This window comes from Colius striatus, chromosome 7 (assembly GCF_028858725.1).
Source record: "Colius striatus isolate bColStr4 chromosome 7, bColStr4.1.hap1, whole genome shotgun sequence".
NCBI classification, from domain to species: domain Eukaryota; kingdom Metazoa; phylum Chordata; class Aves; order Coliiformes; family Coliidae; genus Colius; species Colius striatus.
In genome coordinates, this window is record NC_084765.1 from 29049614 (window position 1) to 29066120 (window position 16507).

At 36.8% G+C, this 16507-nt stretch overlaps 1 protein-coding gene across 2 annotated transcripts in view; it reads right to left on the bottom strand.

Annotated features, from left to right (window-relative positions):
- Positions 1-16507, bottom strand: part of SCAPER (S-phase cyclin A associated protein in the ER) — a 166782-nt gene that overhangs the window by 83324 nt on the left and 66951 nt on the right. Inside the window, exons 21-22 of one of the 2 annotated variants that reach the window (XM_062000212.1) lie at positions 4668-4804; positions 433-498 (exon numbers count right to left, since the gene is read on the bottom strand). In XM_062000212.1, coding sequence (XP_061856196.1) covers positions 433-498; positions 4668-4804 — 203 coding nt within the window. The remainder of the gene's footprint in view (positions 1-432; positions 499-4667; positions 4805-16507) is intronic. The other variant, XM_062000213.1, reaches the window with a different exon arrangement.

Sequence of the window (16507 nt, forward strand, 5' to 3'; positions counted from 1 at the left end):
CTTAAAAAAGCTCAATGTCAGGTTAAGACATCTGTGCATTAAAGTATTTGTGCTCTCACCATATTCACCTTTGTTTCTGACCAAACAGAGGCCAAACACAAGGTTTTCAGTTCCAAAATTCCAGTGCTGAATTTTTGTCATCAGCACTGAAGCACAAACCTTCCTGCTTCCAGGTAAGAGAAGGATGAGCATATGTTCTCTCTACTATGGCATTTATATGATTTAAGACAGACAGTGCCCTCAGAGAAAACGGCATTTACCAGGACTGACCTTTCGTGTTAGAAACCGATCTGTAATTCAAGATGGCAATGTGCCCCACATTGAGAGGCCGTATTAACATATCTCCTCCACTGGAAATTTCAGAAGCATTTCTGCTACAGACAGGGAAAAAAACCCCATATTTATCTAAAATACATGAAGTTAAATGCTTACTTGGCTTTAAACGGTGAATCAGAAACAGTATTTTTTGCTTCCATCAAACTCTCATATTCCTTTGCCCTGGAGATGAAAATATTCATTATTATTGACTACTGACTAAAGTATACAATACATAATAGCAAAGTAACAGCAAGATAGTTCTAACCTTTTGGATTTTTCTATTTCATAGTAATATATGGCATTCATGTCAGTTCTGCTCTATCATAATCCATATTAATGCTTAACTATTGTCCATTAATAATTTATTAATAATACTACTACATTAAAGTAACACCTGAACAGAAATGGTGTATTTAAGTTGACTTTCCAAATGGTAGAAAATGCTACAAGTGACACAACAACTGCAGCAACCTAATCTTTATCATAAAATTACCACATTCATCTGATGAAAATATTTGTAATTTAGACAGGTAGGGCAGACCAGATCACTCTATCCCAGAGATTATAATTAACATATAAATAATGTTACATTTACAGGTACGGGAGTATTTTTAATCTAATAATGACTGCATCATAACAGAATGAACTCTGTTAGGCACACACAACATAGAAGTAAACACCTCGATGAATGACTGGTTTACTGCTAGGAAGAGAAGCACAAACCTCTTCAGTCCCTTAAAAGTATTACTTACACTGGCCATATGCCAAAAAGCAGGAAGAGGGAGACAAGACTTTCTTCCACTGCTTGTTTTGCCTCCAGCCCTTCAGCCAGCCTGTGCCAACAGGTGAAAATGATGACCAGCTCACTAACCAAAACAGGATTCACAGTGGAAATCCTGTAACTTTTTTTTAAGAACACACAGACATGAAGCTGAACTAATCCAGACACCATAGTGATGCCAAAAAAATAAATTCTCAGAGAAGATGCCCTGTGACAAAGTAACATCCAGCAGGCAGTAAAAGCATTTAGCTGTTAAGAACATGTGATACATTAAAATTGCTCTTTCAGTTATTATTCTGAAATGAAAAACTTCACAGATGCAACATGGACCTCTAGGGACTTCAGGGAGATCCACTGTTCAAGCTTATTGAGGTTGTGTTCTCAGACCAACAACAGACAGACATCATCCATGGCTTGGAAAAATATTAAAAAAACCTGTACACACACCTCAAGGAAACTTAACTGGCACACTGGACTAAATCTGTGATTAAAGTATGGGATCTCTCTGTCTCTACCAAAAGCACACGTAACAAGTCCCACAGGAAAGTGACAAAACCCCTCAGGGCAGATGTAGGGAAAAAAAATCTGCCACAGGGCATAAACACCATCAAAACAGTGTTTGCTGTTAATTTTCAAAGTATTCTGAACACTAGCTACTGCCAGTTGACACTCTTGCCAACTTTAAAAATGTACAATTTTTTGTTCAAACATAAGATTTTACCAATGGCTCCCATTGGCAAATGTGTTTCATTGCTCCATGCAAGAAAAGATTATTTCCTATTATTTTTCTCAGATATACTGTAAATGTTTATTTGAATTTTATGTTCATCCAAGGGGAACAAGTTTTCCAAAGCTACTCAAATTTTCCCTCAGCATACTCAATCTCTACAACTTATGGTACATGCAAATATTGTTACATTACTACTAGCTCTGATTTGTGGATCATTAATAAGGCTATTAATCACAACCGAATTTAGTATAAAGCATGAAGGTGAGATTCCTTTATTAACCTTTTGCCTTCTTTCCTGCCTCCTAGTCAGAAACAACACATTTCAGCTTTGAGTTTTGTACAGATAAGTCAGTCAAACATGAATAATCACCTAAAATACGTTACCAAATGAACATGACTGGAGAGCTTTAAATGCATGGCTAAGCATATCTCAACTGTATATACTTCCTAGCTGAAAACTGTACCTCTAGTGCTTAAGGTTAATGCTTATCAAGCTTTCTCTTGCCATGCAGGTACCAAAGTACTCTTCTGCTAGCGGCACATACAGGTTAACCTGAGATAACTGATTCAGTTGTATATTAGTTGTTACTGTACCACCAGTTTAATGACTTAAGGTTATGAATATAATTATTAAGACTAACAAAACACATCTAATAACTCATTGATCACAATTTGTCCCCTCATTCACCTTTGCCCTACATCGCTTTGATATTGTAATAGTGATTTAAGACCTAGAGCAAAAGGAAAGCAACAGACACACACTTGGATGCAGTTAGTTATTTTTCTCGTTTAAAATATCACAGCTTCCTAGAGATGGAAATAAATATATAATTTCAAGTCTTGAGGTATAAGAGGGTTTGTTATAGTTAGTTATTTTTCTAGAGAAGAGGAATAATTGCAAATACGTAATAAAACACAGTCTGTAGATAATCTGCTAACATCTGTGAAACTACATGAATTATCTATATCAAATACTCTTCGCCTTCAAATCATCCTCAATAAATTAAGTACATGTTACACCTAAGTTTTGAGTTGATTTTGAACAGTAAACTCCCAGCTATCTGGTGGTAGTACTGTCTAGATTGTTAGGCAGAAACATAGTAGAAATTACCTAAAATATTTCTTTTAGTATTTCATCTTGTTATTCTGAGGTTGTTGCTTTCGTTGCTTTAGCCATGTAAGAGAATCCTCTTTCATTTTCTCAACAGGGAAAACCACCCCACCTCATCAGTAATAAGCTTAAAAGCAGGAATGTACAGGCAATATTTGTCATTCCTGTGTCTACTACTACTACTCAAGTGTCAATTGTAGTAACTGTAAAAGACTGGAAAGACTTGCATGGCTAAAATTAAAATTGATTTTTTTCCCCCCTAGTCAGTTTTTTTAAAATTCCATTGAACAAACTTTGCTTGATATTGCTACTGACCTTATATTAGTAAGTTTTTTGTGTTAATATTAGAAAGCTCACGGTGAAATCTTTCATTTCACCATCAGTTACCTTCAAAGACAGTAATCCCACTGAAAACTTTAGTCACTCTCTAAAACTAAAAACAAACTTAATGAACGCTAATTTAATGTGTCGTTCATTTTTGAAACTTCCATTGTATTTTTCAACAGTATGTTACCTTTGTAAAATGATGTCCCTTTATTACTGATTTAAGTACCATTTTTTCACAATGAATATGTTGACTCACCGAACAGTCTGATATACAGATCTCAAAATGTTCTGAAAAAGTTTTTGTACTACCAGTGCCAATAACAAATTATTATTTGAGCTTGTATTCCTAGGTCTGACAAATCTTTGGCTAAATTCAACAGAAGCAGTACTTGAGAAAGAATTACAGTTGAACCCAATAAATCAACAGGTAATATGAATAACTGCATCTTGAGCAATCAGAAACCTGGAAGTATACGTTATCCAATTTCAACAATGTTTTCTAATGCAGTATTCAGACATCGGATTTGCTCATCCAAAGAGGAAAACAATCATAAACATTAATACACTGTAAATATTGTTTTTTCAAAGACTAATGTATCATTATTAGCACTATTACCAGCCAATCAAACATGTAATTTTTACTGTACATCTAAAAATCCATTCAGGTGTTCCTCTCAATTGTAATGTTATTTACTTAAAACGAAGACATAGAAAATATATCACAATGATTCTTACCTTCTGAGAGGTACTTTTAGAGATAAATGCAAAAATATGTTATAATATTCAGTTAAGTCTTAAACTCAGCTGGCGACTATTCAGCTATAGAGTGACACCGACAGCTCACTGATATGTCCTGCATATCACACTGATTTGCAGATGTTACTTTTTAGACTAATAACAAGTTGCAGGTCCAACAACTCTCTTTCCATTTAAAGATATTTTAAACTTTCTTTTTGTTGTGACAGGCAACAAAAAATGATTACATTTAGTCATGGGATTTGACACTACAGCAGGCTGACTTCTATTTGTTGATTGCTATTGATTTTCTTTGATACTTCATCTAAAAATCAATAGCTAGAAAGAAAAATACGCATGGTTTACACAAATTTAAACATGCTATTGTATGCTAGGAAAGGCTACAGTTTTGGCAGGGCACGGGCATCCAATTATGAGAAAAGCTCTTAACAGGTGAAACCGAGGGCTCCAGATCGATATTCAGTTTTCTTTTTCAATCAGAGAAAGTGGCCATAAATTAGGCTCATCAGTGTTATTTTCAAGACACTCCTAAAGCAAATAATTCTAAATTTTTTTTCAGCCTTCCACTGCATTCATACTTAAGGACAAAAGGTATATTGTGGAACAAAGCTTAAAGAAAAAAAAAATTAAAATAACTGTACTACCTTGAGTTCATCCTTGCCTTTAGCTTTTTGGTTTTCTTTTTCGTTTTTTGTTTCTCCTCCCCATCTTTTACTGGTTCCACAGGAACAGAACTCTCAACCACAATATCCACAATGTACTTTTTTAATGACAGGTGCTCCTGCAGAAAATATTGAGATAATATTTCATTTCATAGTATGTGATGGAGATTACAGATTATCTTCCCAGCATACAACATAGAACAATATGTAAACATTTAATGAAAACTTAAGAAATTAAGAAAAAATTTAGAATAAAATTTAGGAAAGAGATTATTTCACACAGGAGAGAAAAAATCCCCAAAAATCAACATCAAACCCCCCAAACCAAACAAACCAATACCCGAAAACCTTGCAGCTGCTAAACTGTTGACCACTTTTTTTCTCCTTAGTTCTCTTGAGCTAGAAACTTACTCCAAATACTCGATGCAGCAAGTCAGATTTCAACAACCAGGAAGGATTTCTACTCAACTACCACTTCTAAGCTTACTTTTCAATTTAAATGCATATTACTGAATTGAAAAATACATGTAACCTGACATTCCGCATGATACTGAAATATTCTTCTACCATAACAGACTATCAGACACATTCACACTGTTGACATCTCTCATACTTTGATTCAACAAGTGCTACTGTACCTCCACATTGCATTATGACTGCTTGTACAATAGTCAAGTGTTCATTTTTACAAATAACAATAAATCTACTTTAGTGCCAGTTATTAAATTTATACCGTTTTTAATATTCTGAGGCTTATATTTGTTTTCTTGTGGAATACTAAACACATTATGAAGTAGGGATCATCACCGCTTACTAGGACAATTTATCTTTGAAAATGATTAGTGTCACAATCAGATGTGGTTATTCATTCCTTTTTGGTTAAGTATCCTTAACATTCAAAGTAAAAGGTGAAGTGTCAAAAACTTTATAGTCAAGTTTTCCACAAGACAACATGTGTTTTCTTTCACTGATTCAGGAAAAAGTTATGCCTGTTGAAAACAAATCTCTGTGAAATTTCTTTGAAAAAGACCATTTAGTTCTTGGAAAGCACTGCTGCATTATATAATCTAGTAATGTATATTTGGTCAAAATAGTATCTGAAATTTCTATCTTAAATAATATGAATGAAAAATCAATACTGAATTAATATTAGACATAAGAAATGAAACATTATAGAAGCATAGAATGGTAGGGTTGGAAGGGACCTTTAGAGATCATCTAGTCCAACCACTCTGCAGAAGCAGGTTCACCTAGATCAGGTCGCATAGGAACATGTCCAGGCGGGTCTTGAAGACCTCCAAGGAAGGAGACTCCACAACCCCTCTAGGCAGCCTGTGCCAGGGCTCCCTCACCTGAACAGTAAAATAGTTTTTTCTTATGTTTAAGTGGAACTTTTTGTGTTCCCGCTTCATGTAATTACCCCTTGTCCTGTTATTATCTACTATAGAAAAGAGGGATGTCCCAATCTCCTGACACCCATCCTTTCGGTATTTATAAATGTTAATAAGATCTCCCATCAGTCTCCTCTTCTCCAGACTAAACAGCCCCAGTTCCCGCAGCCTTTCCTCATATGAAAGATATTCCAGTCCCCTGATCATCTTGGTGGCCCTGCGCTGGACTCTCTCCAGAAGTTCTCTGTCCCTCTTGAGCTGAGGAGCCCAGACCTGGACACAGGACTCCAGATGAGGCCTCACCAGGGCAGAGTAGAGAGGGAGAAGAACCTCCCTCAACCTGCTGGTCACACTCTTCTTGATGCATCCCAGGATGCCATTATATCCCAGAATGCAATTATAATCTAAACAAATTCTAAAAGTAATGATGACTTGAACTCTGCTACATTGGCTGCCCTGTACAACTCCCAGTACACCAGAATATTTTTTCCTCAATGTATTGTCCAAGTTGTTCAACCCACAGATACCACTATAACAGAATTCTAACAGCTTTTGTAAGCATTTTTCTTCTCCTTAAAGACTGTCCATGTAATTTTAGTAAGAAGTGCTTAAAGGAAAACTTTTTAAAGGTATCTCAAAAGCTGTCCCCTTTGAGCAAGACCAGCAAAATATCCCAGAAGTTTTTTGATGAGTTAGTTCTTAACCAGTTCCTCAGAACACACCTTGACACTACTCCTGCTTTGCTCCCAAGCTTCAGGGTACTTAACCTGTGACATCCTGTGGATACTTTGTTATAAGAAAAAAAAAATTAATTGTTTCAGTGGGATTTGACAGGTATGTCCCTGCTTTCCAAACTGAACTAATACACCCTGGCACTGTAATTTATCATTACTTTACCTCATGTCTTGTGAGTGAGATGAAACACTTTACATATACAAAACTAATAAGGATTGTTACTATATTTCTATATCTATACATAGTTCTATATCTTTAGGTTTTGGTTCATCAGATCCTCAAACTATTTACTATATCCTTCAAAGTAACAGCAGAGTGAGATACATTAACATTGCACTTTGAAATGGACACCACCTTACAAAAGGGGCAGAACACCTCCTCCAGTCAGCTTGCTGTCCTGCTGCTGCACGATGAAAACTGCAAACGTGGTTTCAGACTTCTGCTATGCAGAAATGAGAAATAAAGCTTTGTATCCCTTTAGCAGACACTCATCTCTCTCTCCTAATCTTAGCAGATGACTTGAAAAGAATGACAGGGTTCAACATGCACAGTCATTTATCAGCCTGTGAGGGCCAAGAGAGGTTTTGCTGTCAATAGCACACAGGATGGTTACAAACTATTTTGTTCGCATGAACTCAAGCACCTTTGTAAATGCTGTTTCTCAGAGTTCTCAGCTTTCACATGTGGCAGTATGGATTAATATCAGACTTCATACAGATAGATCATTAAGGTAACACTAGAGTAATAATACTTTGCGTCATAAAAACAATCAGTTTTTGAAGGTACGGATCAAAGAGCAGGATTATCACAGTAGGCAGATCTACACCATTCAGGGGTGAAACAATAATAACTAATAGCTTGGTATTGAATGACAACTGACAACTCAAGATAGCTGCTGCTATATTTTGCTTCAGAGAAGTGTAAAAATATTTATTACGATGTTTCAATAGACTCCTACGAGTTATCTGAAGAAGTGAAGGTTTTAAAATCCAGAGTCTCGTTTAAGTACAGTATGCACAATCTTTTAAATAACTAAGTTAATGAGTATTTTTACTTGCATAACCATTAGCTGGACAGGTTAACATACCATAAAAATTGTTGTCACAAGTATGAAAGTGAGTAAATTCAGTCTGGTGCTTAGAAAGCAAACTTTTGAGTTTTCTTCTGAATGCTTTTATTTAAGCAATAGTGAAACTTTTCAATTTCACAGTGGGATTATTTCTAATGAAGGCAATGCAGAATAACTCGGTAATCTAGTCACTTCTTCCTGAAAGTCTTATACTTCTAATTTTTTTTTTAATATAAGTAAATTATAAATGCAGTAAGATTTTCTGAGACAAATTTACTCTCTCTAAGAGAGACATTTTGGGTTTGTTTTTATGATAATGGTGAAGGGGCATCATTGGCCTGATTCTGGGCTGTGTTGAGCACATTCTGACCCCAAAACCTCAGATATTTACAACTACCACCTCTTTGGAGAATGCATAGCATTATTAAGTAAAGTCTCTTTTCTAATGAAAGCTTCTGTTATTAACATCTGTATTCACAGCTACCAAAAACGTTAATTGCAATTTCTACACTAGTAGTGACAGTTTTAGCCATGCAATTAAAGCTTTGTTTTAAAGACTGATAAAGACTGATGTATTTTGCTGTTTTTTCCTAACAGAATACTTTTCATCTCAAGATTAAACCAATCAGCTATGATGCTATTAACGTGTCAGATTTCTGCCATCATTTATCATGCTTGATAACTCACCCTCTAAGTTGCACAGCTGAGACAAACTATGTCACAAAATAAGGTATCAACTTTCTTCAAGATGGCAGAATCTGTACCAAAAGTAATAGTTTGTCTGTGCTATGGTGTGATGCACAGCTGCCAAACATGGAAATAAGAATTGAATGCTGACATATTTCTTCATGGTCATCTGTATATACTCCTCTGCATATACTTGTATGGTGATGGCTCAGTGATGCACTAGGGTAGAAATACCCCTGCTATTTCTCCCCAGTGCTACTTACATGCATTCACCAAAACCAATGGTTATTTTTAAAAATTGCAAGGTACACTGTACCTGTTACTTAGATGAAAACTTTGTCTGAGTGAAAAAGCTTATGAAACAACCTGGTAAAGATACATAATTTAATGGCATTCTGTATAGACACATGATGTTCTTTGTAAGAGCCATATAGACCTCTAATAATTTTTATATAACACCAAATTGATATTCAAAACAACTGGAATAAATTTCCTGTAACAGTTTCAACACTTCATTTATGAGCAAGGTGATAAAAACTAACATTAGATGCACATGTGAAACCGCAGCCACCACAAACCGGACAAGAAAGAAATTAGAATATTTACCAAAAAAATGACTTTGCTCTACCTCTTTCCTCCCTCCATCCTCAACTGTTATGACTTTTAGTCACTGAGAATCCTGAAACTTTCCAAATACACCAGGCCTCGTCTACAAACCACCTAAGAAATCGAGTTGCCAATGTCATTATAGCTCAACCAAACAAGCTCACCTATGAAGCCGCATTCTTGCTGGTTATTGCCTAGTCTCATTCAACTACCTGAACAGAAAAACTACCCAGTTATTTCGTATCTTGAAGCCAATAGTTTTAGTTGACCAGGCACATTCAACAACCAAGTCTTCTCTACACATTGAATACGCTCCATACCTAGAGATATTCAAAAGACACAGATGAGGTGCTGAGAGATATGGTTTAATGATGGGCTTGGCAGTGTGAGGTGACTGGTTGGACTTGAAGATCTTAAAAAGGTCTTTCCTAACCATAACGATTCTATGATTCTTATACGACATTTTTACATTACAGCACTTCTATCAGTACTCTCTGAAATAACATGAATTTTTCAGATACAAAACAAACACAATTGCAAAATTATTCCATGAAAAGTGTGGCAAATACTACAAGATGCTCAAATGCTATACAGTTGAGTACAGTCCACTTCAGTTTGGATGAGGAAAGCCTTACCACAAACTGGATTCTGAACCTTGTCAATCTACATCAAATATAACAGCTGGAGAATAAATTTGCTAATTGACACTGTCTTCATTCAATACCCATTCACAAGACCAATACTCTTGGCTAGCTCTTCCCATTTAATGTCCTAATTACAGTAACAACATCCACCTACCAGATCTTGACAGATAAATGTTGGATATGTAAGTTATTATCAAACCAGAACATAACTACACAATTATTTTCCTACTCAGCCTCTTTGACACTTTTATCTCTCTGTATTACATATACCATTCATTTCACTACTCAGCAAATATTTCTAGTAACATTGTTAAATTGTGATGTAAGGTGTGCCAAACAGAACTCTTCCTAACCAAATCTCCTCATTGAAAGATTAGGAGTAAGCATAATATAAATACTTATTTCCCTTTCCTTTCTTTTTAAGTAAGCGTTGCCTTTTTATGATTTCTGCCTGGGGCAAGACTGCATAGGTAGGATGATATTGCAGTAAAACACTTGTACTTGCTCAAGCTGAGAAGGAAATCACAGCCTGGCATTTGTTGCTGTAGGGCAGTCATCACTTAAGATTATCCGTTCTCTTGTACGCACGTTGCTCCTTGCTGGCTCTCATGAAGCACAATATTCCTCCTATAAGTAAGTCAGGGAAGGAAGGCTCTGAAAATCCTCCCATCTTGAGCCAGTGAGTTGCTGGCAGGAGCAGACAGGATCATCCCTTAGTATATCAAATCTTTTCTGATGTTTTCTGTAAGCTCTGGAGGGTCCTTTGGTACCACAAATCCTACTGCCCAGAAACAGGCATGTAAAGGTCTGACCTTTCCAATGGATAGTGCAGAGTGTGTCACTGTGGTTAATTAGCTATGTTTCCATTATGCATAAACTAACCTATTCATGTAAGTGGTGACACTCTGGCCTATTGGACTGAGTCAAACTGATTGTTTTGTTTTGTTTTCATTCCCTACTATATTTCTGGATTACGGCCAGAACTGAAGCAGAAGTGCCAGAATACTGAAAGACTGGTCATTATTATTATTTTTTGCATTCTTTCCAACTTTGAACCCCCAAATTTAGAAAGACAAGGCATTCTTGTGAGGTTTTTAATCCAATTCTGCAGAACAAGGCAACTTGAAAAATATCTGACTCTAGCTAGTCATTTAAACCGGATCTTCAGAATTTCCATATAGACTTGTGTTTTCACTTGCCCTGTCATATCAGCATTAAAATAAACTGAGAACGATTATAAAGAAATCTTTGTAGTAGTTTTAATAAAATAAATCGATAGTAAACTGAATATTTTGTATAAACATAAGGCACATAAGGAATATATTCTAGCAAATCAATAGGCAACTATTCCGAAGCCTACATATATCTTCTGGATTAACATCTTTACCTGTTTCAAAATAAACAATATCCTGTAACTGCAAAAAATAATATGAAAATGTTTTGAGTATTTATTACCAATGTCAGGAATAATGGTTTCTTACTTGTATATAATCACTTAAAGGATGTATTTGCCAAATTTTGAAGAGGTTTTTATGGTTCAGTTCTAAATCATGTTACCACAGGAATATTTGTTCATGATTTTAGTACATGTTTCAACAAAACTCCTCAGTATTTTATTTTTTTCGTCACAGTGTAGGACATTTAATATGGAAAACAGATGCTAAGGCAGACCATGACTTCTATCAAATGCAAAATTAAATTTTAAACATTATAATCAATGTCAGCCTGAAACAGTCATTAAAGCTTTAATAATAGGGAGATCAAATGTTTGTGATCAAATACTGCTATAACACTACAAGTGATGATCCAGTCCAAAATATGGAGAAGGTTCAAAATAAGGAAGGTACTTATCTGTTACTATTAATAAGAGCTATTGTAAGTACTTCATATGTGAAGAAACCGGTCATAAAAATTAAGTCATGGATATTCAAATACTATTTTCTGAAAATGTGGATTCTAATTATTCACATTTGTCTGCTAGAATGCACCTTAGAAGACGAGTGTATAGCATTAAAAACTTTGATCATTCATTCAAAACTGAAGACTGACCTTTCATTGTGAGAGCAGCTTTTTCCTTTACTTGAATTAAGATTACATTTTTTTAAAATGAGGGGCTAACACTGCTTTTCATAGACTCAGAGAATGGTAGGGGTTGGAATGGATCTTTAGAGATCATCTAGTCCAACTCCCCTGCCAAAGCAGGTCCACCTAGAATGTAGAATGACATTCTTTCCAGAATGTCCAAACTAAATACCACTTGTACCACTAATACCAGTTGCGCTTTTAGTCATCTTGCTTGTCCATAAATTCAGACATGACAGCCTGCCACTAAGATAAATAGCAAATAATAACCTGATAGGTTCAGATATTTCTTGGGATTTCTAATGTTATTCCTTTTCCCACTTGTCATTCCAAAATGTGGGAACAGAAGGCAAAGTAAAGCTGTTTCTTCCACAGGAATCACTCTGCAGATTAGGGATGAAAACTATAAGGCGCTGACATTATCATCCAGCTGCAATGGCAGGCAAGAGGTACAGTTGGCCCTTCCAGCAGTAGTTTTTCTTACTGTCTGTGAATATTCAAGAAATCCAAGCCAAAAGGAAGAAGGGTGCAACTGCTAGCAATGTTCTATCACAATTAAGGACATAGCCAATAAACAATTAATCATGTACATTTTTGCCAAGAAAAAACAAGACTTTATAATATATTAAAGAAGCTATTGCTGCATAAAGTACAAAAGCTAGAATTGATGTATAGAGTACTGAGACCTTCTGCTAACTACATCATAGATTAAACTGTTCATGACAGCTTCTTCTAGGACAAATATATTTACAGAAAAGGACCACAGGTATCCAAAAAATACAGAACAACAAAATCAGACCACAGATGCTTAGCCTAATTCCATTCCTCTAGCAACACAGAAATCCCCTTTAAAAAAATCCTCCCTTCCTCGGGGAAAAAAAAAAGAATAAAACTCTACCGGAACCTGAGGCTTTATTGGGATGGAAGTTCTTGTTTGTAGGTGATTTACAGATTGCTTCCACTGACCAATAAAGAAGAAAAACAGGCTACTGTTGGAAAACTACAATCAGATGCCAAGAAAAATATGGATTTACAATGAAGTCTGTATTCTGCAACTCTGTGGATAAAAAACAGGAACGTTGTTCAATGTACGACCAAACTGTATGCACCACTGTGTTATCCAGAAATGACTTAAGTATTATGTACCACCAGAGTTGAGTCAAGATCATCTCCTTATACTGTAATGGTCATAACAGATCAAGCCAAAAGAGGCTGGAGTCGAAACATAAACCAGGATAAGACCAAAGCTGCAAACAGTAGGCACACAGAATTCATAGCCAAACAGTCAGACTCATGTGAATGCCTTAGTCCAGAGCCTTGAATAATCAAACACAAGAGCTTAAATCTGAATGCTAATGAATTTATTCTGAGTTTCACTCTACATAATGAAAGATAGCTAAAAACACACTTGGCAACACAGTAACCAGGACTTCAGCAGAGCAGACTTTGGACTCCTCTGGGATGTCCTTGGTAAGTGTACCATGGCATAGAGACCTGGAAGGAAGAGGGGCCCAAGAAAGCTGGTTAATATTCCAGGATCACTTCCTCCAAGCTTGGGAGCAATGCACCCAAAAAAAGAGGAAGTCGGGCAAAAATACCAGGAGTCCTGCATGGAGGAACGAGGAACTCCTGGACAAACTCAAACACAAAAAGGAAGCCTACAGAAAGTGAAAGCAAGGACAGGGAGCCTGAGAGGAATATAGAGAAATTGTTTGAGTCAGGGATTGGTTTAGGAAAGGTAAAGCCCTGACAAAATTATATCTTGGCCACAGATGTCAAGGGCAAGAAGAAAAGCTTTATAGCTATGTCGAGGCCCTCTCTGGAAATAAATGGGATACCTGGTTACCCAGTATATGGAGAAGGTCAAGAGTCTAAATGACTTTTTTTTTTTTTTGCTCAGTCTTATCCAGCAAGTGCTCCAGCCACACTGCTCAAGTTGCCAAAGGCAAAGGCGGGGACTGGGAGAATGAAGAACTGCTCATTGCAGGAGAAGATTAGGCTCTAGATCACCTAAGGAACCTGAAGGTGCACAAGTCCATGGGACCTGATGAGATGCATCCATCGGTCCAGAAGGAACTCGCAGGTGAAGTGGCTAAGCCACTATTCATCGTATTTGAGAACATAACAAACTTGATGGCCTTCTACGATGGGATTACAACATTGGTGGATAGGGGAAAAATCACAGAATCGTAGAATGGTAGGGGTTGGAAGGGACTTTTAGAGATCATCTAGTCCAAAAAAATAAACTGACATCATAAAAATACTGACATCATCTACCTGACATAAAAAAATAACTGACATCATCTACCTGGATTTATGCAAAAAATTTGTTATGGTCTCCAAAGTGGAGAGACATGGTTTGACATTTTAAGCAACTCAGTGGATAAGGAATTGGCTGGCTGGTCATACTCAAAGTTGCGGTCAGTGGCCCAATGGCTAAGTGGAGACCAGTGATGAATGTCGTTCCTCAGAGGTCGGGACTGGGACCAGCACTGTTGAACGTCTTTGTTGGCAACATGGACAGTGGGTTTGAGGGCATCTTCAGCAACTGTGCAAACACCACCAAGCTGCATGGTGTGGTCACAAACTGTCAGGAAGGGATTCCATCCAGAGGAACCTTGACAGACTTGAGAGGTAGGCCCATGAGAACCTCATGACGTCTAACAAAGCCAAGGACAAGGTCTTGCACTTGGGTCAGGGCAATTCCAAACATGTGCAGGCTAGGCAATGAGTGGATTGAGAGCAGCCCTACAGAGATGGACTTTGGGGGTGCTGGTGGATGACAAGTGAAATACGAGCCAATAATGTGTGCCTGCAGCCCAGACAGCCAACTATATCCTTAGCTTCATGAAAAGCATGACCAGTGTGTCAAGACAGGTGAATCTGTCTACTTTGCTCTCCCTGAAGATCCCATCTGGACTACTGCATTCAGCTCTGCAGTCCCAAATGTAAGGACACGGAGCTGTTGGAGTAAACCCAATGGAGGCCATAAACATGATCTTCATCTCTCCTATGAAGACAGGGTGAGAGAGCTGAGGTTGCTCAGCCCTGAGAAGGCTCACAGAAGACCTTCTATCAGCCTTCCAGTACTTAAAGGGGCTGACAAGAAAGCCAGAGAGGGACAAGGGCATGTGGTGACAGGACATGGGGTTAATGACTTTAAACTGAAAGAGGGTAGATTTTAGATGATATATTAGGACTTCACTGTGAAGGTGGGGAGGTATTGTAACAGGTTGCCCAGAGAGGCTGTGGAAGCCCCATTCCCTGGAAGCTTTCAAGACCAGGCTGGACAAAGCTTGGAAAAACATTGTCTCATGGAAGGTGTCCCTGGCCCCTGACAGAGGAGTTGGAACTAGATGATCTTTAAGGTCCCTTCCAATCAAAAACATTCAATGATTCTATGAATATAAGTAGACATTTAACATACATCAATGTTCAAGAAGAACAAAAGGTAATTATTAGTCTCTCACAACAATTTTTCAAAGACCATATACTGACACATATAACTACTTCAAACTCCTCTGCTACACAAAATGAAAAACCTGTTCGTCTTTAGAGTTTTTAATTTTCATTGAGCTTATTAGATTACTGAAGGAGTTCACAGGATACTATTCTTGAACTTGAAAACATTTTAATTCTAAATGGAAAACAAAAAGCATTTTTCCCAATACTGTTAAGGCTGAAGCAATAAAACAATAGTTACGTATAATTTCAATGAAAACAATTTAGAAAAATAACAAGTTACAGGTATCATCATGTCTCTAGACAAAAATGCTCCTTGTAGATACAGAAGAGAAAAGTTCAGGTACAAAAACATTCCTATGTCTCTTTCCCTCAGTAATTTCCTCTGCAAGAAATAAAGGAAGCAGCACACAACTTTGAGAAAACAGCTCAATTCCTAAAGAAAACCAACCTCTCATCTCTAAAAAGCTTTTAGAAATTCCAAGTCATATAAGCATCAGCTTTGCTTGTGTATTGTGCTAGCTATAAACCTTACACGGTTGGAACAGAAATTGTACTAGCACAACTCTCTTTCTCAGGCAGCCTCTCACCACATCCTGGCAAAAGTGCAATCCTGCCAGTGTAACAGTGTCTGTACCAGGGGAGCTTGCCAGCACAGTTAAGCACATTGTAAATCAGATCCTTCTACAATCTAGACAGACTTATGCCAGAAAAGGCTTGCACTGCAACCCCAGCCAACTTGACAACCCACACTATGGAGTAAGCTTTAGTCACCGACTATCTGGGTTGTTTTTTTTAAAAAGAATGTGGGTGGGCTCAACTAAACACATCTTTCTAGAAATTCTCATATTTTAATGCTGTCAGTCTTCAGACAACAACAATTTCTCTGCTCCATCACGGGATTATACTTTCATCTGATCTAAATATGTCTCTAAGAAGTTCTTTGTTTTATTTCTATCATGACAATATAGTCAGTTTCCTTTCCCAATAAAAAAACATATTTTCCACAAATGCAAACCAAATTTCATTAATATTCCTCCATTTTCGTTTGCAATATACATCATTCTAGCATTCATTTATAAATTAATAAATTAACTGGATCTGCCAAGTTATCATTTCCAATAGATTCAGAAGTACATTTCACTT